The following is a 26,582-nucleotide window of genomic DNA, read 5'->3' as shown; positions in this document are numbered from 1 at the left end:
ATGAAATCTGTTTCTGACCTCTGCCATATATCAAGAAGGAAATAAGCGCTACAAAATAAGAAAAGCTCTAATATCTCTAAGTTATCATAGCCAAAGGCTGCAGCACAGTAGTAATTTTGTTTTGACAAATAATGTAAAACCCTTTCTTTAACTTTCCAATTCCAGGTTTGTTCCTGAGCATGACACTTCAAATGATGACGTTGTTCTGAAGAAAAAGCCACAGCGTCGGGGTTTTCTACCCTGGTGGTTTATCTTTGTCGGCTGGTTGCTGGTGATTGGAACCAGTTTTGTTTCTGGATATTTCACGATGCTTTATGGGCTGAAATTTGGGAAGGAGCGCTCCATCAGCTGGTTGGTATCCATGATCGTCTCCTTCTTTCAGAGTCTTCTCTTTATTCAGCCACTGAAGGTAAGATTTTGTATTTCTGTTGGCCTAAAGCATAACTATCAGATTTATGGTGCCCTGGTTTCAGAACCTGCTCATAAATAATACGTGAAAACAATTCATGGATTCGACATTGCCTTGAAATTTGTATTTATGTATTCAATGTGCCGCAGGTGGTATGTCTTGCAGTTTTCTTTGCACTGGTAATAAAGCGAGTCGATGAAGAAGATTTTCAAAACGTGGCATTTGAAAGAAGTGGAAGAATGTCTGGTAATGTCATGATCCTCCAAAAACACACGTTTAACTTCCAACAAATGACAACAAACTTTCAAACATTCACCATTTTAAACAGGTGGTCAAAATAATAAACAAACAAGCCAATGGGATTACCATCTTTATGAGCCACCTCCTCCTGCAGACATCGAGAGAATGAAAAGGAACAAGATTATGGAACAGAAGGCCTTTGCTTTGCTCAATGAGATTTTGGGTGAGTATAAAGTTAAATTATTGTGGTAATTTAGTTGATTTCAGATTTGACTGCAAGCTGTGTTGACTTTTTCTAAACGCTGTGTTGCAGTTTACATAGGGTTCATGTGGATGTTACTGCTGGTGGCCTATGGCCAGAGAGATCCCAATGCTTTTTTGCTGAAACAGCACATTAAAAATAGCTTTTCTGACAACGTCCCAGAGAGCATGAGTCTTCAGGATGTTTTTACCTGGGCTAACACCACTCTACTACAAAACCTTTTTGGAGAATATCCAGGTAGGAATCCTTCCAAAACATTAAAATGTGCCCACACACTTGTAGCTTCAGTTGAAAACAGCTGAAGGTGAACTCAAGTCTAAAAGCTGAATTTCTATCAGAACAACTTTGATATTGACTTATCTACAAAAAGTTAGTACTCATTAAGGCTGTTTCAGCTTTAATGCTGCCCAGTAAAACAGATGTCTGCCTCTAGTTTAGAAAAATAAATATAATCCCAAGATAGCAAACAGATTGTGTTTATTAAACTTTACCTTATTGCCTTTTATCACGTTAATTGGATTTGTGAAAGTCAGCCCATTTGGTTCCATATTATCATTTACAGGATATTTTGTGACACAAGCTGAAGCCACTTTCAGGCGTTTTGATTCTTTTTTTTTTTTTTTACGTTGTTAAAATTGTGAATGATGTCCCACTATTTCTTCCCAAAAAGAATCTGGAGTGTTTTACTTTATATTCAGCGTGAAGATAGGAAGAAAGAATAAAAAGACAAGATTTTGCAACTATTATAAATGTTTTTAAAAAAATTCAATAATTTTGTGACCTTTTCTTTCCAGTACTAGTAAAACTCTAAAATATTTTCCTGTAGGATTTATCACAGATGGAAACTCCAAGCTGGTGGGGAATGCTCGTGTTCGCCAATTAAGAGTTCAGCAGAACTCGTGTCAGATTGCAAGTCTCATGCTTGGATTAGTGCCAGACTGTCATGCCCCCTATTCATGGGAGACAGAAGACACGGGTTCCTATGAAGCTGGCTGGAATCACTCTGTCAAGGACAATATGTGGGAAAGTGCCTCCTCTCCATGGACGTACCAGACTGAAGCTGAGCTCAGAAGTCTGCCAGTCTGGGGACGACTGGTGCTCTACAGAGGAGGAGGATTTGTAGCTGAGCTCGGACCAGATATTCAAAATGCTAGCAGGTGTATATGATTATATGTACTGTATGTGTGTGTGTATATATATATATATATATATATATATATATATATATATATATATATATATATATATATATATAATAATATTTTTATTTCACATGTTGACAGAGTATTAGGAGGCTTGGGGCCACTTCTTGAAAAGACTTGTGACTTTAATCAGAATTCTGAAAGACAAAGTCTGAATTATATATATATATATATATTAAAAAAGTCAGAATGACTATAAAGTGAGAAGTCAGTTTCTTGAGAGAAAAAGTCGTAATTATTAGATTGTCAGAATGACTAAAGTCAGAAATCTGCATTTTTTTTCTCAGAATTCTGCCTTTAGAGAAAAGTCAGAATTCTGAGAAAAAGTCAACTCTGATTTCAGTGACCTTCAACCTCTTCACAGCATAAAACTTTGCTTTTAAACATAATTGTTACAGGTGAGATAAAAACAGAATTAAGACACTTAAACTGACAGCTCTAAAACATTATGCTCTTTGTCTACAGCACACTTGATTATCTTTTCCGTAATAAATGGCTTGATAAGTACACAAGGGCAATCTTTGTCGAGTTCACGGTTTACAATGCAAATGTGAACCTCTTCTGTATCGTCACGCTCTTGATGGAGACCTCAGCCGTAGGTGAGGAGTGCTCTTCTAAAGACCTGCAGCTGTATTAAATTCAGACTTATTTCTCCTTTTGCTGTGTTAGTAAATCACGTCTTTAACTTTGCAGGAGCATTTCAGTTCTACAGTGATCTGCAGGCTGTTCGTCTTTACCCATCAACAGGGGGGCTTTACTTCTTCGTTATGGCTTCTGAGATCATTTATTTGCTTTTCATTCTCTACTACATGTTCAAGCAGGTAAACACTTTAGTTATTCACTTTAATGCTTCGTAAATCTGTCTACGAAACTAAATAAAATCACTGCCAAAACAAAGAAGATTTAAACATTTATTTATCACTAGTATAATTGTGCTGGAGTTTTTCTGGAATCTGCAGTTAAATTTCCGCACCTTCCATTGTTTTTAACACCTACAAACCTTAAATTTATTTCTTTCTACTCAACTTTACGTTAATTTCTTTAGCAAACCTTTCATGACTTATCCTCTATGGGGAGACTGCCAGGTATTGTCTAACATACAACTTTTGTTCTAATTTAAATTGATTTAGTATTTTTCAATAGCTTCAGGCTAAAAGAAAATTACAGATAGTCTGAATTACATCACAGTTTGTGTAATAATATTTGTACGTGAGTTTCCCTGAGTTTAATAGATTTACTCAAATGAATTAACTTTGCAATGAGATTCCAGTTTAATGATAGGCGCCTTCATAGTCTGAGGAGACAGGAAGTCACGGATTACTCATTAAAAGTCTCCAAACTCTGATCAAGTGAAAAAATATTCATTTTAAAAAGTGCTTGAGCTACACTAATTTCATAGAAATCCGTATTTTTATAAAACGAGAAGTCAATTATAAATCTATTTTCCCACTGAGTAAATGTACTTGGATTTGTTCAGGTTCGTAAAGACAAAATGTGGTGGAGTTGCCTGAGGCATGTTTTTTTTCAGTTGTTTTAATATTCTTTGGTCCACGAACCTAATTTTCCAGCAGACAGCTACAAAACCTCCCTTTAATCTGAATTGCCAGTAGGCACTTTGTGCCACCCGGGATTTTTGATTTCTTTCTGTTTTGCTAATATCACCGGTGCAGAACATGCCGCTTATGTGTTTTACTAGATCAGTCTAACAAGATTTTTTTTAATTCTGCAACTCTACTATCATGAATTTTAACTTCTTTTTTCTGCAAATCCAGTACTTAGGTATACAGCAGCTATTGTCACATAAGAAAAAGTAATGCACTCATGATAGTTCTTTTTCTGGCTTTAATAGCATCAATCTTCTATCATTCTTAATTATGCTACATATAACTTAATGATGTTCTTTTACCTCCTTCTCCACTATTAATGGTAATTTTAGTCCTGTTACACATGCTGTTTTGTTTCATTCGCAGTCCCTTATGTTGTCCTGGGCTGAAAAACTGAGAAAAAGATATTTGCCAGAGAAAATGTCTGAAAGGGAAAACTTATCTGTTCACATATAAATCACTTTGCAAAGGCATTTGTGACTCTAGGAGGATTTTATATTTATTACAATCATAAATTTGTAGGCATTTTATTGTGTTTTTTTATCATAGAACAACACAAGCAATTGAACAGAATACACTAATGTAAGAGGCTGTTTTTGAAAGGCGTTCTCTGAAAAACACTTAGGCACAATTCAATTTAATGTAAAATTCTTAATTTTACATCTGGGTTGAGTGGACCTTTACAGTATACGCTACTGGATTAAGACCCATTTTTCTTATTTAGGTTCATGAACATTCAGTTTATACCAACTCAAAATTTAATAACAAGCACTAAATTAGCAATAAACCATTCTGTTTTTATTGTAATCACAGATTTGAATGTTCAGAAGATTTTTTTTAACCTTTTATTTGAGAAAATTATCCAAATCATTTGCTCTAGTCATTTGTTAAAAAATGTTTTTTTTTTTTATTACAGGCCAAATTATTGAAGCAGCATCGTTGGCTTTACTTCAAGAACAAGTGGAACCTTCTGGAGCTGAGCATCATCCTGCTGAGCTGGAGTGCCACTGCAGTTTTTATCCAAAGGACTCTGCTTGGAAACCGTGATATGAAATTCTACCAAACCCACAAAGACCAGTGAGAGCAGCATCCAAATCTACCTTATTGTGTTATTTAGCTACATAGAGTGTGTTTATAATCTAAAATGTTAAACTCAGTGAAACTTTGCTGCTTTTAGTAACTCACCTGTTTCTGCCCTTCTAGATTTGCCAGTTTTTGTGAAACTGCTGCAGCTGACTCAGTTCTTCAGTATTTGGTTGCTTTCTTGGTTCTTCTGTCCACTGTCAAACTGTGGCACCTTCTCAGACTGAACCCCAAGATGAACCTGATCACGGCTGCACTGCATCGAGCATGGAATGACATCTCGAGTTTTCTACTCATCATTGTGATCACGCTAGTGGCGTACTCAGTTGCAGTGAGTACCTTGCGAAATTTTCATCTCGCAATAATCCCTCCTGGCTAATTAGATGAACTGGCATGGATTTTTTGAAAATTATAATTAAAGACATAATTAGTGTTGTAAGTTGAAGTAAAAAAAAAATCTGCTTCTTCTCCAAACCTGTCCCCATCCAAATAAATATTAGAGATAAAACAATTCAAATTTAAGTTACTTAATTTGTATATGTTTCTTTTAGAAAGTTTTGATATGCAATTTGCACATTGCAGGAGATGATCGTAATTGAACAAATATGCTAATTTCACTCTTACCTTTCTTGCTTGACTAAGTCTGTATTATTACATTAAAAAAATCTGAATATGGGTGTGATTGTGCAAGGTTATGAAAAGGACTTTTGGATTGTATCAAGAGTATAACGTGATAGAACAAAGTCATCACTGCTTTAAAGTTGCACACATTTTCTGCATGGAGGCTTTACTGGTTCAAAATTGTGACAACAGCAGACAAAAATCCAGGGTAAACATACCAATAATATTCTTGGGCCCCTTGCACATAGAGATCGGTATACGCAGGGCCGTGCACAGACCACTAAAGAGGCAGGTGCTCAAAAAAAAAAAGAAAAAAAAAAGGGCACATCCAACCGTATTTTAGGACAGAATATTAACAGCCTCTCAGCTTTCAAAGTTTAATAAACAATGATAAATTACAAAATTGTGAGATATACAATCAAAGCTAAGGAGAATCTCTACATAGAGCATACAACTATGCATATGTAAGATATTTTATTAGTAATTTCTTTCTGCAGGTCTATTTTGTTATAGGAAAGTATTGCAATATTCAAACCCGCAATTTAGCAAGATATGTAAATCAGAGCTGGACCATCAGACATATTTTGTCTTTACATAATTACACAGTTAAAAATATAAACAAGGGCACAGTGCAACCTTTTAGTGACTGTAATCTATAAAACAAAGAGGTGCCTGTTTGCTGCAGTGGAGATGAAGATGGTCCATTCAGGAAAGCAGAGCTGCATCAAACTTTAACATAGAACTGCAGAAAAAAAACAAAATAAAAAAAAAACTAATATTTAATTGTTCATGTATGTCACCATGAGAAAAGCCTACTGAGTTTTGCTTAAAAAACTTTTTTAAACATTTAAATCACACATTTGTCTCATGAAGTGAATTTTTTTTTGCAAAACAAACTTATTTTGCCTGTCAGAAATATTCTAAGGTTTTGTTTGTGACTCAAAGTTTTGCTTGTGATTCTCACATGATGTTGTGGGCAGGGCCCAAAATTGCAATAAAAGATTTCAAAGATTTCTGATGTGTGCAAATAAAGGTTTATGTTTGGCAAATAACTTTTTATGTTCACAAGACAAAAATTAGTTATTTAATTAAAAAGTTTTTTAAACAAAACGATTTGTTTTTTTTAAAAATCCTTACAATTCCAAAAGTTTTGATTACAATTTTATTTTACTTAACTGAGGTTAGTTTTTTTTCCTCCCATTGAATAATTGGGGAAAAAAATAACTTCATACTCTGCAAACCAGACCATAAACTTAAAGTCTCTGTTGAGTTTTTCCCCTTTATTAATGTCACTTTTATTACATACATTATATCTATCATGGTAATTCAGGGTGAGTTATTTCTAATTCTAAATGAATATCCTTGTTGGACTTTTATTTAAGTGTTATTTTGCTTCAAGATACATTTACCTAACGCCAGAATAAATGCAATGTACATTAAGCAGAGGAAATTAGAAGATCGGACATATCTCTATTATGGAGATAATCGGTTTTGGACGGGCGATGTGCCCTTATTGCATATTAAATACTAAAGAATGACCGCTTCCCTGTACCCTGTAACGGTACAGGGAAGAAGCTTTTAGTTATCTTGCTTTGCTAGCAAAATCGTTAGCTAGCAGCTAGCTTATAGCACAACAACAACAGCCTAATGTCTGTATGATAAAAATACTGAATCGATAGATAACAGTTTCTCCTCACCTGGCTGTTTCCTCCCGCTCAGTAGTTCATCAGAGAAAGACAGACACAGAGGCCTGTCAGTGTCTGTTGTATTTCATTACCTCTCTGCTTAAACCGCGACTCTGAGCTGAAGCAGAAACGATACATTCAACGTTTTCCGTCACCTGACAAGTTCACCAAAAACTGTTCTGTAATCTGGAACGTTCACTACGTTCAGCTCCAGTTAGCCGCCTTATCTCACTGCGCGAGAGGCAACTGCGTCATGAGTCACGGGCAAAAGGTCAAAGGTGATCAGAGGGCTTATTATGTTGTACAAAATTTTTTTAAATAAAATAATAATAATAACAATAATAATAATTTTAGTACATGTTATGTGTCACAAGAGGGCTTAGAAAATAAAAAATAAAAAAATTGACCAAAAGGGCACTTGGGGGCAAGGAGCAAAAAGGGCAGGTGCTCAAGCACCCCCAGCTCCCCTCTCTGCAGGTGCCTGATTAATAATGAAATATTTCCTTTTGTTATGATTCATAGGCAGTGGCGCCAAAAACGGGTATGCACTGTATGCAGCGCATACAGTGGGGCGCTGAACAAGAGGTAATGCCAGAATTAATAATAAAATAATTAAGACTTTGTGGTATTCTCATTTAGTGACGTAATTAAATTAGTTGTGCTTTCACTCCTATGCCACTAGAGGCAGTAGTAGGCCTGAAAAGGTTCATCTAAGGAGTAGATTTAGAAGTACACAGAAAGCTACAGAACTTGTTAAAAACTGTGAGCTGTGTTGAAGTAAATAAAAGACAGAAGTTCAAATACATGCTGAGAGTGAAACTCCTTAAAGATGAAGCTATATCCCAGATTTCAAAAGAAAATAAAAACGGGAGGCCGTAGATAATGTAGGAAATAGCGCCTCCCTTCAATTACGGAGTGCATTGGTCCCATTTCCAAATAACTGTCAGTGTGAGACTGACAGTGGTCTGTCCCCGACCTTTTCTGTTTACTGCAGCAAAGTCCTTCTCAAACAACAAGGTAATGGTGGGTAACTATGGCAACCAATGACAATTTAAAAGCCCGCCTACTCTTTCTGCAGTCAGGTTGCCGCGCATCCGCCGTGTTAATAAAAAAAATTTGTCAGAGTATCCCACTCTGAATATCAAACACACATCACAATACAACTCCAAAGGCAGAATTCTGACATCACCAGCGATTATATAAGCTCGTCACATCCATCTACTTTCATCACAACCTGTTAGCAGCCGTTGTCGATAGTTTCTCGTGAGAAGTTACTTAGCAGTACATAGTAGGATTTTCAACTTTGAAATCTACTGAGTTTCTAGAGAAGTGATCTACCTTAGAGCAAGCAAAAGTTAAAATGGAGTCCAACCAGAGTACAATCGAAGAAGTAGCATCCGACAACATAGACGAGAGGGAAATACAGCCACCCAAGCCACTCAAGCGCAAGAAGAAGAAGATGTCATTTACAGCCTGGTGGGCGCTGCATGGATCTGAGGAGCTTAAGACGTCAACTGAAAACGTGGAACAGCAGGACTCTTCATTGGTGCTTGAAAATGGATCGAGCGCCAAAGCACTGCAAAAAGTGGATGAAAAAGGGGATGAACAGCCACCCCGGAGTGAGTCCAACGAGAACAACGAGGTACCACTTAACACCTGTTCGGAGGAAGACATCCCCTCTGACCAAGAGCTTTCTGCTGGAAATATCAAAAAGCAGAACGTCAGTGTAGAAGAGTCTATTGGTAGAGAGCAGGAGACAGTCCACACAACAGAGAAAGAACAGCCCTCTAAGTCTGAGGAACAGCCACCAAAGAGGAGACGTAACAAGATGAAGGTGAAAATGATACAGTGGTCCTTGTGGTTGGAGAAATATGGCCCCGCTGAACCAAGGACCCCAGCTAAAAGTACTGGAACGGAAGACGATTCACTGGTTACTGAACAGGAATCGATCTTCATACTGAAGGAGACACAAGAGAAGGAAGAGTCTTCGAAGTCCAGCACTGAAATTATCAATCAGAACACTTCTCTCCCTGAAGAAGAAGGTGATCAGGAGGATTCCTTTAAAACGGAGATTTGCCAAGAGGAACTTGTTAGTTTTACAACAGAGCCTGTGACTGAAAAGAAATCTGTCACAGAAACACAGAAGAAAATGGACCAGAAAAGGGAAAAACAATCCAAGACTAAGCGCAACAAGAAGACCCCACTGTTGTGGAAATCTTTCCCACAGCCAGGTACTTGCATCGATCTGACGTTTTTTGCTCAAAACAGTGACATCAACGGTTCTCTGTCTGAAAATCAAAGTCACCAGGCAGGTTTGCCCAAAAGAGAAAAAAAGACGTTGCTCAGAATATTGAGGTCCAAAATGTTTCAATGCCGGCTGAAGAACATGATGAGGTAGCGTCCATGAAAAAGAAAAGTTCTACTAAGAACACTGTGATTTCTGCAACAGAGCCGGTGACCGAAAAGAAATCCGTCACAGAAACACAGAAGAAAATCAACCAGAAAGGGGAGAAACAGTCAAAGTCTAAGCGCAACAAGAAGACCCCATTGTTGTGGAAATCATTCCCTGAGCCAGATGCTTGCATCGATCTGACGTTTTTTGCTGCAAACAGTGAAATCAACGGTCCTCTGTCTGAAAATCAAAGTCACCAGGCAGGTTTGCCCAAAAGAGAAAAAAAGACATTGTGGAAAATGTTCCCAACGTCTGAACCTTGCATAGATGTAAGTTTTTTTGCTCAGAATATTGAGGCCCTAAATGTTTCAATGCCAGCTGAAGAACATGATGAGGTAGCGTCCATGAAAAAGGAAGGTCATCCTAAGAACACTGCATCACAGCTGGTCACCAAAGAGGAACCCATCTTGAAAACGCAGGAGACACAAAATCAAACAGAAGAAAATGTTCAAGGAGAGGGTTTAATTAAAATTGAGAATTTGCCCCACTCTACAGAAAAGACAAGGCAAGTAAAATGCTCCTGTGAAGCCAAATATAAGGAGTCTGAATTGGCACATATGGAAGTACAAAAATTCTTAATGAAACAGCTCGATGACATGTTCAATTTAAATCAGAAACTAAATGCTGAACTTAAAAAGCTAAAAGATCTGACAAACAAATTACTCTCGGAGAGACGACAGAGGAAGAGTACTATGGTTTCAGTTCAGACTCAGAGCGAATCTCAAGACACCTCACCAGTTTACCAAAGTGTGTCAGTCCAAACGGATATAGATGTGCCTGAAACCAGATATTACTTGGAACCAGTCCGTCAATCAATAATACAACAAAATGGAGACCACCCAGTTGAGAAAAGGCGTTCAAAGAAATCAAAACGTAAGATCACTAGAAAGGCAGCGACTGGAGATGCATCTGAACTGAAAGCGGCCAGTAATGAAAACATTTCTGGTGACAGCAAAAATGAAAAAGAAGTTTCAGTACTAGAAATAGTTGGAGACCAGGCAGAAGCCATTGAAAACGAGATTCTCACAAATGAACCAGCCATTTAGCCAGCTCTAACTCCACAACCTCTACACCGGTTCAAAAAGAGATGCAAAGTTCACCCAGCTTAGACATAAACTGATGTCTAAAGTAGATTATATTTAAAAGGGGGGCGATAGAAGAAGAAACAGTCTCCATAACACAACAAAATGGAGACCACCCGGTTGAGAAAAGGCGTTCAAAGAAAGCTAAACGTAAGATCAAGAGAAAGGCAGCGAAGAGAGATGCATCTGAACTGGAGAGCGTCTGTAAGGAAAACGTTTCTGGAGCAAACATAGAACAAGCTGAGACAATAGTTGAGACAGTTTCAGAAGACGTAACACCTGAAGTTGATGTAGTTTCCAGAGAGGAGGAGTCCACACTCCTAATGGAAAATCAGGAAACATCGCTTCCACAAACAAAGGTTGCATTAAACAAAGATGAAGTCCAAACTCCACCTCAGGAATTAGAACTGCAATCTGCTGAGGAGAACAGTATTTCTGAAGGAGAAGAGAACCCCAAGAAAAAGAAATCACTGTGGAAGCGAATAAAAAAAGCTCTAACTCCACAACCTCTACACCGGTTCAAAAAGAGATGCAAAGTTCACCCAGCTTAGACATAAACTGATGTCTAAAGTAGATTATATTTAAAAGGGGGGCGGGGCCACGTGTGTTTTGGTGATTGCCGGTAATTTGAAAACAAGCTACTGTGATTTTTAATTGGACATTTTAATATTCAAAAGACAGGACTGCACGGTGGGAAATGTCTCACCGTGTAGGTGTGGGTTCACTCCGGGTACTCCGGCTTCCCCCACGTTCAACGACATCAGTAGTCATCTTCATCCATTGTGAGATGTTTATTTCTAATTCGAAAAAGAAAATCAGAAAACCAAAATTTTTAATTAAAGGGAAATTTAGAGAAAGAAAATGAAAACAACGTGGAACAAAAAGAGGATTTTAGAGTCTAAACCGCTACAAACAGGGAAAAATTTAGAAAGCTATCTTTCTGGGTAATCAATCAATAAATCAATCAAATTTTATTTGTATAGCACATTTCAGCAGCAAGGCATTTCAATGTGCTTTACATCATTAAAAAAACAGTCATGTGGTATTAAATAAACAACAAACATACGTACGTATTTATATATACTGCTCAAATATATACTGCTCAAAAAAATAAAGGGAACACTTTAGTGTTCACTTAAGTGTTTAAGTGTTCCCTTTATTTTTTTGAGCAGTGTACATACATGAATACATATCTGCCTCTCTCTATAAATATGTATATAAATCCATATATAGATGTGTATCTATATCTATATATCGATGTCAATCTATAAATATATACCTCTTTTTCTCTCTTTCTCCATATATATATTATGTATGTGTTGTATTTATATACGCATATATATATATTCCTCTCTATATACATATACATCTATATATAGATATCTATATATATTGAGTTCAATCTATAAATATATACCTCTTTCTTTCTCTCTCTCTCCCTCTCTCGCTATATATATATATATATATATAGATCATTATATATATATATATATATATATATATATATATATATATATATATATATATATATATATATATATAGTGTGTGTGTGTGTGTGTATTTATAAACATACACATATATGTGTATGTATACTGTATATAGATATATATATATGTGTGTGTGTGTGTATTTATAAATGTACACATATATGTGTATATGTATATATATATATGACTATATGGAAGTGTGCAGCTCAAAGTTCTTCATATCTTAGAGCAAGATAAGTCGAGTTTTTCAGGCATTACATTGAAAACAGAGGAAACAGAGGAGAGGCAGGGAAGCATGCAGGCAGAGGTTTATAATATTTCTCAAATATGACATCCGGACTCATTAAAAACAACTTCAAGCTTCAGAGCTGCTGTTGTATCAACTTGAATACAAAACACACATTTATGATTTTGGGAGCATGATTCCTTTTGATTGCACTTGCCAGGATATGTAAACAGAGCACTGATTCTGATTACAATTATTTCATAAAATAGCACAAACCTGCACAATCTGTACTGAAACCCCCCTCACCTGCATTGTCTCATTCTGAATTAGTTGATGAAAATATTGATGTTTCCTCCTTAGACCCACACTGATGGAAAAATGAGTAAAAATGCAATAAAAACTTCAAGCACCTTTAATTATTTAGTTTTATTGCCTGGACACAAAACATTGATTATTTCCAACTTCTACTTTTATTTGTAAGTTATTCTTTATTTGTACTTAATGTGTTTAAAGAAAAACATTGTTGTTTTAATAAATTACTTTTAAATGATCCGTTTTAAGAATTTAATTTGTCTTAAATAATTTCAGAGTTTCATGTGTCGATTGTCACATGTCATCTTTTCAGAGCAACGTGATTTATGGCTGGAAGATTTCATCTTACAAAACCTTTTTAGATTCTCTTCTGACCATCATCAGTCTGCAGATAGGCATCTTCAACTATGACCAGGTAAACGGTGTAATTTTTTATATTTTTGACTCATTTAGGTGTTTCAGATTAACTGTATTTAATCCATTATTCAGTCTGATGTTTTACAATTAACTGTGCACTCTGTCTGATCCACTGAACTGCATTATTCTAAAATAAAAAACAATGTTTACTCAGATGCTTTACTCAGCTGAATCATTTCCCAGGTTTTGGACAGTCACCCGGTGCTCGGCGGATTGCTGTTTGGCTCCTGTATTGTCTTCATGACGTTTGTGGTTCTAAATCTCTTCATTTCAGTGATTCTTGTATCGCTAAACTTGGAGCAAATGTATCACAAGGTAACACAAATGTTTTAATTCTTTACTTGGTTAACTGTTTTTATCTCATTTTGAAATATCTGAGTTTAATCATTGTACTTAAACAAAATTTAAGTACAATATGTTAGAAGCTACATGTGGTGAATTCTCTGAGAAGAAAAAATATGATTTCTGAGTTATTAATCAGCCAATCACTGATCATTGGAAATTTGGCCTGTTTCCATCACCAGTTGATTTCTGGGTGCCGTACCTTTGATTATGCATGCATCATAAGTAGCTCTGCTTTATTATGTTAACACTTCTAATTCAAACTTCTTTAAAAGTCCGGTCACAGTCTTTGCACGGCCTTTACAGTATAAATTCTCCAACAACTGTAGATCAGAGAGAAAGTGCATTAAAATCTGAAAACTGTGCAAGAAAGAACTCAAAACACAAAACTGAACCGGGCTTGAAACCTAACGAATAAAAAATGGTTTCACCTTTGAAAAGCAAGCAACAGAGAACCTGTTTCCATTATCTAGGCAGTAGTCAACGCATCCAAAATGTTATTTTCAAACTCATCAGAGTTGTTTTGAAGGTAGAAGGTGGGCCATCCTGACAGATGCTCGTTATGTTGTAACTCAACAGCATCTGCCTGAGACAGAAACTAGAATATTAGTCATAAACCTGGGAAAACCGAGGACTCTACTTAAAACTTTAATTAATTTTAAGAATGCATGTTCACGGTTCACAAATCAAATGCTAGTTAACATTTCACTTCCTCATTCTGCCCTATTAAAGTTGCCCAAAGTACAAAGCTGCAATTTCATTTTTTTCACCCACCAGTTTGTTCTGCTTAAACCAACAATTGATCTGTGAATAAATGGCTCTTTGATGTTCTGTTGTTCATTAACCTTCCCTCACCTTTTTCTAATAAAAAAGGTTTAGTTTCTTTGTTGGAAATCTTAAAGCTTAAAGAATTGTAATAACCAGTCATAAATAATAATTTTTCATTATGATTGCTACCATTGTTCTGTAAATATAAGACTTTTAATAGCAGTCTAGAAAGGTCTAAATGGTTGTGAATAAAAATGGGTTAGTTATGAAAAAAGTCATAACTTTTCAAAAGATCACTGATTCAGAAAGTTTTTTCTGTTAAATCCTTAGAGATTATTTTCAATATTGTGCTAGCTTAATGGCGAAGGCTCACCATAAAGCATTTTTATGTTTCCATGTGAAAATATATCTTTTCCAGATAGTTTACTTACTGAAGAGAAAAATATTTTTAAGCAACGACATATAATTTAATTAAATTAAGTGTTTCATTTTCTTATTTTAATTGTCAAAACAACACAAGAGTGTAGGGAACTAATCATTTTAAGCTGTTAGCAAAGAAAGATTAATATTTCCAAAATATGCTGTGATGTGGACTAGTTGAAAATGAAATAACAGTTCCTGTCAGTTTTTTTAACGAGTAGAAGTAAAGAAATAAATCGGAACAATAGTGGATAAAGTAATAACTTTTGTTCAAATCAAGCCAGTAGAAGGACCAATAAAAAAAACATGTTTTGTGGTCCCTACTGCATTCTGTTGTCACTACATTTATCTTTTATAACAAGTTTCATTAGTGATACATACGGAAGAACAGCAAAGTCAATAAACACTGCTTTGGAGAATCAGCTATAGTTTAAAGTTTGATTGCCGCCAAACCTAAGAGTGAAATTAGCAACAAGCACTCTGGTTCACCAGCTGACCTGCATTAACTGGAGAACAGGAGAAAACTGCTGTGTCGTCAGATGGTGGCTGATGCGGGTCGATTTGAACCAAAAACTTATCTTAAAGGTAAAAATACTGCATCACAAAATTCTACACACTTCTCTTAAAATGCCAGATTTTTGTGCTTTAAAGAAAAATGTAACTGAAAATAATTTCCAAGCTTATTTTAACATGACAAATCTTTTATAACTCACTCAAATAACAGTGCATACCATCAGACTAACATTTTGTTGAAAAACATTTGAATTCATTATCAACGTTCAGACTTCTTCAGTTGATACCTACCGCCCATCATTTCTTGTTAATCTGATTATTCTGAACACGTTTAGCTGGTAGGATCTTCTTGGCATTTGCTCATCTGCATTATCCGCTAAAGCCTTAGTTTGCAGAGACAGTATTAGGAACTAAAAAGCTCTCTCATTATATTATGGCTGCAGTATTGAACTTTAATATGAATTATGCTTTGACATATTTGTGAAAACTGTCACTACGTTGTGCCTTCCCCCTGCGGTCCTACTGCCATCTGCAAAAATAAACAGCTCGGTCAGAAACAACCAATCAGAGTCAGGAGGAAGGTCTTAGCACTGTCAATCACACTTGTGTATGGTCTGCTCAATGTGCTAATGGTGGAGAAACAACTTATTACAGAAAACTGTTTATCTGCCATAATCTGTGGCTATGTTAACTAGCCTTAGCATTCAATGGCAGAGTCCTATATGGAGAATTAGCCATAGGCCAGAAGAAGGTGTGAGCAACAATTGCTTTTCCACACAGGGTCATGTAGATTTGGATTTTTTTTTTTTATCACTTGATAACACCTTAACTTAAAAAATCAATTTTTTTGTTGACTTGTGTTGTCTTTAACTAATATTTAAATTGGTTAGACTTTCTAAAACACTGAGAAAACAAGGAAATCAGGAAGGTAGCAAACACTTTCACACCACTTTATGTACTTTGTGAAAATTGCTACTTTTCCTTATGTAAAGAAAAAGTCTTAAATACAAAAGTATGAACAAGAACTCAGCAAGAATTAATCATGATTTCCTCCTCGTGTAATAGTTTTTATTTTATTTTAAAATGCTCTGACATTTCTGCTTTGTCTAAATTGTCAAATGCACAAAATTCTTTATTGTTTTATATTAAACTTTATTTTGGATAAATAATCTTAGATAAATGTTGTCATTGGATGTTTTTGAGCCAGAAATAGCATTATTTATGTTTATGAGGCAATCTGTTGAATGCAGTGTTCTGTAATGTTGTTTTCTGGCGTAATTGCAGCTGTCTAGACAGTCGTTGCTGTCTGAAAACATTACCTGTTCCTATTGCAGGAGATCACAATAAAACTATCATAATTATTAACAGGAACTCCCAAACATTTTATTGAAATCAGTGGCTTGCAAAATGGTTTGTGTGTTATGCAGCTTTTTCCTTTCTCTCTTCCATTTAGTATAATTTCATCTCGTATCTCATTATTGCACATGTGAATCGAACTTGAGTATGCAAGGTCTCCCAAATTAGCTCATAACATGCTCTGATATTAAGTCCCACTTCTCAATATTGCTGCATTTTGTTGTGAAAAGCAGGATCCAAAGCTTATATTAAAAGCATTTGCACAAAGGTCAGAGTCAACATTGTGTTCAAATCATAAATTCAAATGGTAGCTGATAAGTTCCTAAAACATTTTTATCACAGCTTGGCTCTTAGGCTCGTGTGTAACACAACAATAAGAGTGTCTTCTGACGTCAGCATTGTTTCAGTTGAAAAGGGCTCAGATTTTTACTACAAAATGTAACTGGCAGTTTTAGCGTTTCCAGTGTCTGAAAACCAAAGAGTAAGAATCAAAGTTATTGGTCCAAAGTGTGCTGGCTCATGCCTGTGCCAGTGTTTTTGTTGTTTTTGTTTTTAAAGTGATTCTGATTTTCTTTCTTCTGGCCCAGCCCTCTGAAGAAGAAGAGATTGTTGACCTCCTGCTGAACAAACTCTGCAACCTGTTTGGTATCAGATATAAAAGTGGAAAAGACGCCGTGGAGCCTGACGGAGAGGGCAGCAGCAACTTGACCCTTAATAACAACAGGAATATTCTTACCAGCACCTCGGCTGAAGACAACATTTATCAAAAGTCTGACAACTAAATGAACAGGAAATGCATGTCAAGATTTTATGCAGTAATTTCCTCTTTTGTTTTTACTTGTTACATTAAAGAATGATTCTAAACTTTACTCTATAGATTAGATATGCACTTCTCCTTATTCTGCTGCTTGTTCTTTTTATATGATCCTCTGGGCTTTTAGTATGAAGTAGAAAAAACTGAATATTCTATTCAAAAAGTTGTTCAGTAAAGCTTGAATAAGTTATTCAGAGTACTACTGGCACTGAAGTGAATGAATTTTAGAAAGCGTCTCACTCCTTTGTTTCACGTTCTGTGCTGACCAGCACAGCAGCTGCTTTTTGCAGGATCTCAATGACCTCATTCATCTTTGTTAGTTTTTCATCTGCTTCAGAATAATTCCCAACAGATTCATTTGCTAGTTTCTTTATTTTCATAGCAATGAGCATATTTGTTGACTTTAATAAAAATGCAGGAGGTCATACATCGGGTGAAGTTTGGTTGCATTCTTCTCACGTTTTTTAAACCACATCTAAACAACTGTTTAAATGTTTATGTTATTTAAAAATGGCCTTGTTTGCAGTAACAGTAGGAACTTTAGACATTTTTTACCTCCATAATCATGCTTACTGATAAATGTGGGTCACCTTCTGGGGCTTGTTTGTCAAACTCATCATATTAAACTTGCTGTAGATATGCAAAAGTTTAAGTATGTTTTCTTGTCTTCCTCAGTTTAAAGAATGCGATGAGAATGATCTTGTGTGTCATTCACATAGCACACATTGCTTTCCTAATCCCAGGAAAATATAAATGCACAGATTACTAATAAACTTATACATTGGCTTTATTTTATTTTATGGGGGGTGGCAGTAATTGTATTTTTAGGGAACTTTTAAAAAACCTGTAATTAAATTTCCAATGGAAAACTACACCTACATTTTAGGGTAAATTTCTAAATTTGAATTTGTTGTAATTCTCATCAACATTTTCCACAGTGAAGGCATTTAAAACTCAGGTCCTGTATGTATGTTCCTCATTGCTGCATAATATCAGGATGTGATGTACCAAAAGCTGGCATACTTGATTGGTAAGTAAAGGGAGAGATAAGTGAATGCCATATTATAAAAGACATCTGATATCAAAGAAAATATTCAACTTCAAGACCTTAAAGTGCTTAGACTGAGCACTCAGATGTCACAAACTATACATCTTTTTTAACTTTTATCGTAGTTGTGCTTTTTTGTTTTTCATTATTTCTTCTCTAGTAACAGCTTTAAAATCAAGTGCGCACTGGAGGAAAGTAATGTTTACCAGAAAAATGTAATTTTGTCCATCCATATATTTACTGTGCAGGTCTGGTTCTGTTGAGTGACATTGAAAGAGGGGCAGTAATCGCTTGACAATTGAAAGCAAGTCCATTCCAAAACCAGAGGTATTAATTTGCTGCTTTTATAACTTGGCTGAGAGGATTTGTCTCTGCCTGTCGCTAAAGCATTAGTGAGGTGGGGTCAGTCACCGAGGGCCCGGTTTATGTATTCACATCAACAGTGTTGGACAGGGTTCAGGTTGGGGCTCTGTGCAGTCCGGTCACGTCCCTCTGAAGCAAAGACTGGAAGCCATTTCCATATGGACCTTTTCTTCCTATAGCACATGAAATTTCTGTATTAAAACAGTACAACTAGGCAGTTGAGTAAATAAATGGGCACCATTGGGTTTTGTCCACAGAGATGTTTCTGTTGATTGTAAAAAATTAATATTCACAATGCAAACTTTACCCCCAAAGAAAATCTACCAGGGTGACACATACTGGTCACAGTGTACATAAGCAGTCAACGGAATAAGAGGCAAGAAAAAAAATACATCTCTGGAAAAAATTAAGAGACCACTTAAAATCACCATGTTAACTGATTTTACTTTCTATAGCTATATGTTTAAAGTGAAGATAGTTCTTTTTTGTATGAACTACTGACAACATGTCTCTGAAATTCCAAGCAAAAATGTAGCATTTATTTGCAGAAAATGAGAAATGAGCAAACATAGCAAAAAATATGCAGTGCTTTCAGACCTCACAAAAGTTCATATTCTTTTACAAACAATATTGATGTTTTAACTCAGAAAGAGTTCAGAAATCAATTTTTTTGTGGAATAACCATGATGTTTTCAATGGGGTTCAGTGCAGTGGTCTCTTCATTAAGAGCTGTATATTTTCCTTCTATCATTATGCACAATATTCACAAAGAAATTAAGTATCTCTCTTTAAATATCTGTGTCATACTGGGAAACAATTTGGTACGGCAGAAACATAAAGGTAAAATCAAAGGTGGATACTAACGAGCTGCAGTTATTCAGTTGCCTTGAGTAACAAGTCAGCTGTTATCTTTCCAAAGATAACTTTTGGAAAAAAATTATCTTTGAGAGTAGTTTTCCTTCTCTGTATTTTTACTTTTACTTCAGTAATATGACTGTAACTTCACTTACTTGATTAAAATCTTTAATACTCTATCAATACAAATAACTTCACAGAACAATTTTTTTTTTTACCAAAATAGTACAAATTTATGTGAAAGTGAGACCTCTTGTTTGTTCACAAGCTTTGATGTTCTTATGTTATTTCTTATCAGCTGACCCATAAACAATAAATATCATATATTGTCACTGGAAGTATCTTACCCTATTCTAAAATATACACATTACCCACTAAGTATCAGTTTCATGAAAATACATTTTTAATGTCTTACAAAAAAAAAAAGAAACTAAGAACAAGTTGCTTTACTCACTATACTCATTAATTTTCACTGGTAATTTTTAATGAGAGCCATGGAGAATTTAGTACTAAAGCCTGAGAGTTAATATAATTAACTACTACTTTTCTGTGTTGTTAATATTGAGCAAAACTCTCAATTTAACAAACCCCACAGAAAAGTGGTCATATCAGAGTATAACAAATCATTGCAATTACTGGAGTCTTGTTTTTTTCCACTATATGTGTACGACCTTTCAATGTTTCAGCACACGGTTGCCATTTTGCTGAGGAATAAGCACAAATCAAAGGCCATGTGCATCAATAATTAAGACAGCAGCAGACAGTAATTAGAAAAAAATGTTTCATGTTTGTTATTGTGACGAAAAACCAAGTCCACGAGTCTGTCATAACCCTTAATGCCAAATTGTAAACAGCACAGTCTTGCTGAGAAAAACCAAGACAGTGTGCTGCCTGCATGTCACAGGCCAGCCAAGAGAGCTGGAGGTTATTTTGTCTCTCAGTGGGTGAATATTGCCATAAAACTCACAGTGATATTTATAAAATGCATATTGAAGTAATGGATTTAATTTGGTTTTGTAGTTGTTTCATAAAAGTCTGCACTTAAGACATAATTTAATGCTACTATAAATTCCTTCTGAAGCTTGTAGAACTGGTTCACTTTCAATGAATTTGATGTTTTAAGTGTTTTGTCTCTGTTTACAGTTCTTCCCTGCATGAGCAAAACATACAGAGAAGGTCACAAAACAGAGTTTGTCTTTTACTCTTTATTTCCTAATACAATGTCTTCTAATACCATAAATAGTTTCTAAATTGGCAAAGCACATCAGGGCTGCAAGTCTTATTGGGAACGAAAATATGTGGAACTACAAACAATCATGAATCTCAATTTTCTCACACTTTTCTTGATCTGGACACTCAGACACATAGAGACCCGTAGTTGGCTGTGATGGGTAACCATAGCAACCCAGGACACATGCATTTCAGTGTAATACAATGTTCCATACATAACACCACTCACCCTCAGGGTTGATCTTTTCTTAACACAATTCAAACGTTTACATGCAAAAACATTGGACAAAGCAATTAGTTGCAACAATCTCAGCCATGGTGGTTCAGCTGTGTCCACATTCCTCACCTCCCTTTAAATACGGACCAGAAAAATACTGAAAATAACAGAAAAACATCTTAAAACATTAACGTAAAACAACTGATTCATGATTGTATACACCAGTGTTTTTCAACCTTTTTTGAGTCAAGGTACATTATTTTAATTGAAAAAATCTCGAGGCACACCACCAACCAAAAATGTAAACAAAAATACTCTGTAGACGCCTATATTACATATATAGTCATTCTTATCAAAGTCTCTTGAATAGGGGGGGTTGAGGGGAGATGGAAGCTGCTCTCGGTTTTCCATTAGGACCCAGCAGAGGGCGGCGTCCTAATAAATCTGCTGGACGCAGCACTCCGTCTCCAAAGCCGAACCATGGTTTCGTTCACACCGAGCTTAAATGCAGCGGCTCTATTTCCCTCCTGTAGTGCCAGATCGACAGCCCTCAACTTAAAAGCTGCATGATATGAGTTTGAAAACATTTATCCGTCGTGCCTGCTGCTAGCATGTGGTTGTTCTAAATGAAAATTAGCACGTTCTTCTTTTGATTTACAATTTTGACTTCTAAAGATTCACTTCCTGCTAGAGAGCCCCCTGGTGGTTGAAGAAAAATACACAGAAAAGCTGCATCGGGCTACAATCCGCATGGTTCAAAGCTTAGGAAAAAAGTAGCAGCTTATAGTCCGGAAAATACGGTACCGTAGGTGAAATTGAATAATTTCCACGGCACACCTGACGATCACTCACGGCACACTAGTGTGCCGCGGAACAGTGGTTGAAAAACACTGGTATACACTATATCCACTGCTTTTCATGCCATGACAATATTTTGCTGCTGAATCAGATTTTTGTTTTGATAAACTTCAAATTAATGCAAGTATCATAGTTTTCCCAACACTCGTAGAAATATGTTAATACTGTAATGTATTACATTATATCTTCAATAACAGCCGGTCATCAAGTCAAACAAATATTTTTTTTCTTTTAAATCCTTTCATTCAACTCAGGGTTCCCACCTTCAGCTTAGTTAAGAGAGAAAATGTCACCAGTAATTGTGATTTATAACTCTTTGTGGAATTTCTGTGTGAATTTATTGGATAGACACAAAAGGATAATAAAATACCGTAGACTTCATGTTTGCCCTGGCAGTGATATATTAGATGAAGCTGAACAAAGAAACAATGCCTTTGTAATGAATAGCTCCTGCAGGCAGAAATGGAGGTGGGGTGAGTCACACTGCAAAGAATTATAGAAATAAAGTTGGTAATGCTAGTCATCATTTCAGTCAAGCAGCAAAAGATCACAATTGCAAAAAGACTATAATTTATGGTAAAATATACCTTTATTTCAGAGTCAAACATTCAGGCAAACAATGCTGTGCAATTTAGTCACCTTTACATGCAGACAAAGACATAATAAAAATTAAGCAAACATTGTGAAAATTTAAAAGAAGAAAGAAAATTACTTTATATATGTCAAAGTAGATTAATGATCCACAAGATCTGATAAAATAAATAGAGGGTTGGATTTAAATTAAAACAATGGAAGATAAAAGGCTTTGCCTTTAATTTTACTATAAATATTAAACCAGAGTTCAACTGGTAAAACAAAACAGTCATATTTACAATAAGTACATTTTTGAAGATGAGGAAAAATAAGTAGCAATATGTGGAAAAATTTGATATACTTTCTCCAAAACACCTGCCGTTAAAATAGGAACATGTACAGAATCACTCTCCCTTTGCAAAATGAAGTAAAGATATTTATGGATCTGTTCAAAATGTCCTACTTGACACCAGAGTATTTAGACAATGTCTAACTGGGACGAGGCTGAGTAGTAACCTCGAGATATGGAAGAGAAAAAATATTTAACAGTCCTAAGTGTCTCTCCTTTCTCTTCTGGTAAGAATATTCTGGATTTTTTTAAAAATCAGGAGAGAGTGAAGCCTGAAGATCTCAGTTCAGATTGATCAAAAACACTTAAGACAGTTGAAGAAACTGGTGAGCATTATCTTTTTTAAAAAACTTAGAGAAATAAGATGAACTGGAAATTACTCTGAAGTTCAGTGAAGCTTGGGTATCTCTGGAAGATTTTTGGAAGGAAAGAAGACATTAACTAACTCGACTTAGACATGGAACAAAAAGTCTGATAATAGAGTGAATCAAAGGCAAACAACTGGCTGAACCTTTTAAAGAAATTAATTAGGAGGAATATCAGCCGAGCAGAATAAAAAAAAAAAAAATTTTAGAATCTATATGCCATGGATACCGCATGGGCAAAGGACAGGCTGGAAACAGGAGAAGAACGATAATGAGTAAGATGACTGAGGTAGTTAGTCGCTAATCGAAAACCAAGCCTCTGCGGTGCATAAAAGCAGTTATCACAAGACACTTAATGAAACTGTCAAATTATCTGTAGGCACCACAAATGGAACTTCATTTCTGATAGAAGTAGAGGCTATCTCAATTCTGAAAAACTATGCATTTCAATGTGGTATATAAAAGACATATAGATCTTGGATTAATATAGTTCCGTTGGGATTTTTTTTTTAAATGCATTAAATCTAACTGAGATATTACACTTTGCTGTGATGCCAATCAGCCAGAATGTTGATGGTTTTTGAAAACTTGAGGTTCTGTGGGTCACAGAGAGTTTCCTATCATGTGGAGTCTGGGAGTTCCCTGAGTGTTTTTGGCATGAACCAATTGTCTGTTGGTGAGTCATAGTGATTAATTAGGTTGGCAACATGTTGGACATTAGACAAAATGCGTAGGATTGTGATGGCAGCGTATCAGTTCTGTAAGATTAGTGAACACATTCGTGCATGGTTGTCAGAATGCCCATAGAGGTTTCTGAAACTCTCTTGGGAACATTGCAACTATGGCATTTAGTTCCTCTCTAGTTTCAACTTAAAAAAAAATCACATTAAGCAGCTCCATCAAACAGTGCAACTTCTTAAAGGTATTCAGTTGATAAAATGGTTGTTCAGTTAAGCATCAGGCTTAACTCCCTGTACTCACTCCTCAGCTTTGTCTATTTTCAGATTAGAAATCACCTTGTAGGCATTTTGAATTGACCTGTTGCTTAAATATGTGACACAAATAAAATCTCTAGACTTGCTGTTGCAGAAACAGGTGAAAAAGCTAATTCTATATTAAACTGTATATGTATTTTATAAGGGGCCGTTTGCTTGAAAATTGCAGTGAGATTACGTCTGACAGGAAATTGTACAATATAAATAAACTGTATTATGCTTTTGTATAACAAAATTATGACACGCAAAACATTTAGCTTTCTCCCAAAATCCCTATCGTCATTCTTCATTCTTATCGCTATTTACCTTCCCAGAAATATATTTTCCACACCACCAAACACAAATATTCTTGCAGCAAAGCTTCAACTAAGTTTTACTTGACTTGTGTTTAACTGGGATGACAAACCAAAATGGGTAGATGAGCACAAAAATGTCAGGCAGGATATTTTGCCTGATCAGGACCTACATTAAAACCCATTTCAACAAACTCAGCAAAACTCAAAGGCTCAAACTCAAATAATGTTCACCCTGGGCTCTACACGAAATAAAAATCCCGGTTCAGTCACTGGCAAGGTTTCCGAGCTACTTTGCATTTGCATCCTGAAAAGGACTGACAAGAAAACGATAACTGCTGCACCAAAGTGAGATTAAAAAAGCACAGGGTAAAAAGTCATGCAATTTGTGTGACAACGCATTTATGCAATCATGTAATACAGAATAATTTGGTATAATTAATCTGATTTATTCATTCTTTAATTTTATAAATTTACATTACATTTAAAATAAAAACAAGCCTAATTTGTATTACTGTCTATTAGAAAACATGTAATTTTCTGTATTGCTCTTAGTATAAAAAAAACAATAACTTGCAATTAATGTATTTATCATAATGTGACACTTATAGTGTGTAATGTGACTGCTGGAGATCATAACTGACTGAACAGAATCCAGTGAAGCCAGACACAGCCAATAGTTCATGAACTGGTCTTAATTTACGATCACCTATCTTATAATGTGTTGGTTCACCTTTTGATGCAAAAACATTCCTGATTCATAAAATTTTTGAATCAAGAATTCAGAGGTCTGGAGCTGTGCTGCAGAGTTTGACACTAAGCTTGTAATAAATCCCTGTATAAACGAGAAATGTACACGCTCAAGAGAGTTCTTTAAATTGTTTTAATAAAAATTTAGAAATAAGTATGTTTGTTGCTTTTCATGATCAAAACCAGAAATAATGATTTGAATGAAATAAAAAAAAAAGATAGGACACGTCAGCTTAATAGTCTTTAGCCGGAAAAGGGTAGAGTGCCTTCTCCGGGTCAGGGGGGTCGTCCTGCCTCAAGTGGAGGAGTTTAAGTATCTGGGGATCTTGTTCACGAATGACGAAAGAAGGGAGCGGGAGATCGACAGACGGATTGGGGCAGCGTCTGCCATCTCCATATCCATCTTGTGTAAATTACAAGCAACTGTAGCGTAATGATAAAATGATGATGATGAAAGGAGACAGACAGACAGAAAGACAAACAAGGGTCTGTCAGCGTCAGGGGGCGGGGCCAATGACCGAGCCCCTCACGTGCATCACCTGCACAGCTGGAAACTGTTAAGGGGGGAGGGGGATTCAGTGCAGTTTGGGCCGCTTTTCTCGTTTCATTTTTACCCAGGAAGACATTTGGCTAAACCGTGAGTGAAACAGTCACTGGGACTGACAACTATATATTCCATTGACGGACAGTAACTTTAACATTACATACACCTTTCTGAAAAGGCGAGGGCGCACTGTCTCCATCTGTAATCAGACTTTAAGCCCCCCTATAGCTCTGCTCCTGTATCTAGCTATCACAGATAATGATTTGAATTAAATAAAAAAAGGGTAGCCTGCCCAACTGTTACTCAACTGTGACTGAGGAACATTGGGATGTTCTTCGGTGATTGGGATGAGAAACATTGGGATGTTCCCAGAAGGACCATCCCAATTCTCACCCAGAAAGAAAAAGGCTTTTCAAAATGTTTCCCAATTCAAATAGTTTGCTCCACACTGTTTACATTTCTTTCTCTAAATATCGATTTAATTAATAAATGTGGTTTCCTGATTTTCTGTTTTGAACTACAAATAAAAATCTTAAAATGGATGAAGATGAGTACTGGTGTTGTTGAACATTGGGGAAGCCGGAGCACCCGGAGTGAACCCACACCTATGAACAACAACAGTAGCTGTAGCTCTTTATATATATATATATATATATATATATATATATATATATATATATATATATATATATATATATATATATATATATATATATATATATATATATATATAATATAGCGAGAGAGAGAGAGAGAGAGAGGTATATATCGGTATATAGAAATACATACATATCTACACTGATTGACAATGGGGACCCTCGTCGGGTCAATCAGTGTTGCTTCCTA

At 35.8% G+C, this 26,582-nt stretch overlaps 1 protein-coding gene across 2 annotated transcripts in view; it reads left to right on the top strand.

Moving 5' to 3' along the window:
• LOC103460357 (polycystin-1-like protein 2) overlaps positions 1–17,942 on the top strand; it is a 48,042-nt gene extending 30,100 nt beyond the window's left edge. For both annotated transcript variants that reach the window (XM_081604565.1, XM_008402479.2), the window contains 12 exons: positions 166–409; positions 559–655; positions 738–872; positions 963–1,148; positions 1,738–2,068; positions 2,579–2,712; positions 2,807–2,934; positions 4,634–4,794; positions 4,921–5,131; positions 12,980–13,081; positions 13,267–13,398; positions 17,070–17,942. In XM_081604565.1, coding sequence (XP_081460691.1) covers positions 166–409; positions 559–655; positions 738–872; positions 963–1,148; positions 1,738–2,068; positions 2,579–2,712; positions 2,807–2,934; positions 4,634–4,794; positions 4,921–5,131; positions 12,980–13,081; positions 13,267–13,398; positions 17,070–17,264 — 2,056 coding nt within the window. In that variant the 3' untranslated portion in view covers positions 17,265–17,942. The remainder of the gene's footprint in view (positions 1–165; positions 410–558; positions 656–737; positions 873–962; positions 1,149–1,737; positions 2,069–2,578; positions 2,713–2,806; positions 2,935–4,633; positions 4,795–4,920; positions 5,132–12,979; positions 13,082–13,266; positions 13,399–17,069) is intronic.
• Positions 17,943–26,582: the final 8,640 nt, after the last annotated feature.

The sequence above is a fragment of the Poecilia reticulata genome, chromosome 2 (genome assembly GCF_904066995.2).
Source record: "Poecilia reticulata chromosome 2, P_reticulata-male-v2, whole genome shotgun sequence".
In the NCBI taxonomy this organism is placed as follows: Eukaryota; Metazoa; Chordata; class Actinopteri; order Cyprinodontiformes; family Poeciliidae; genus Poecilia; species Poecilia reticulata.
This window is presented reverse-complemented; position numbering and strand designations above follow the sequence as displayed.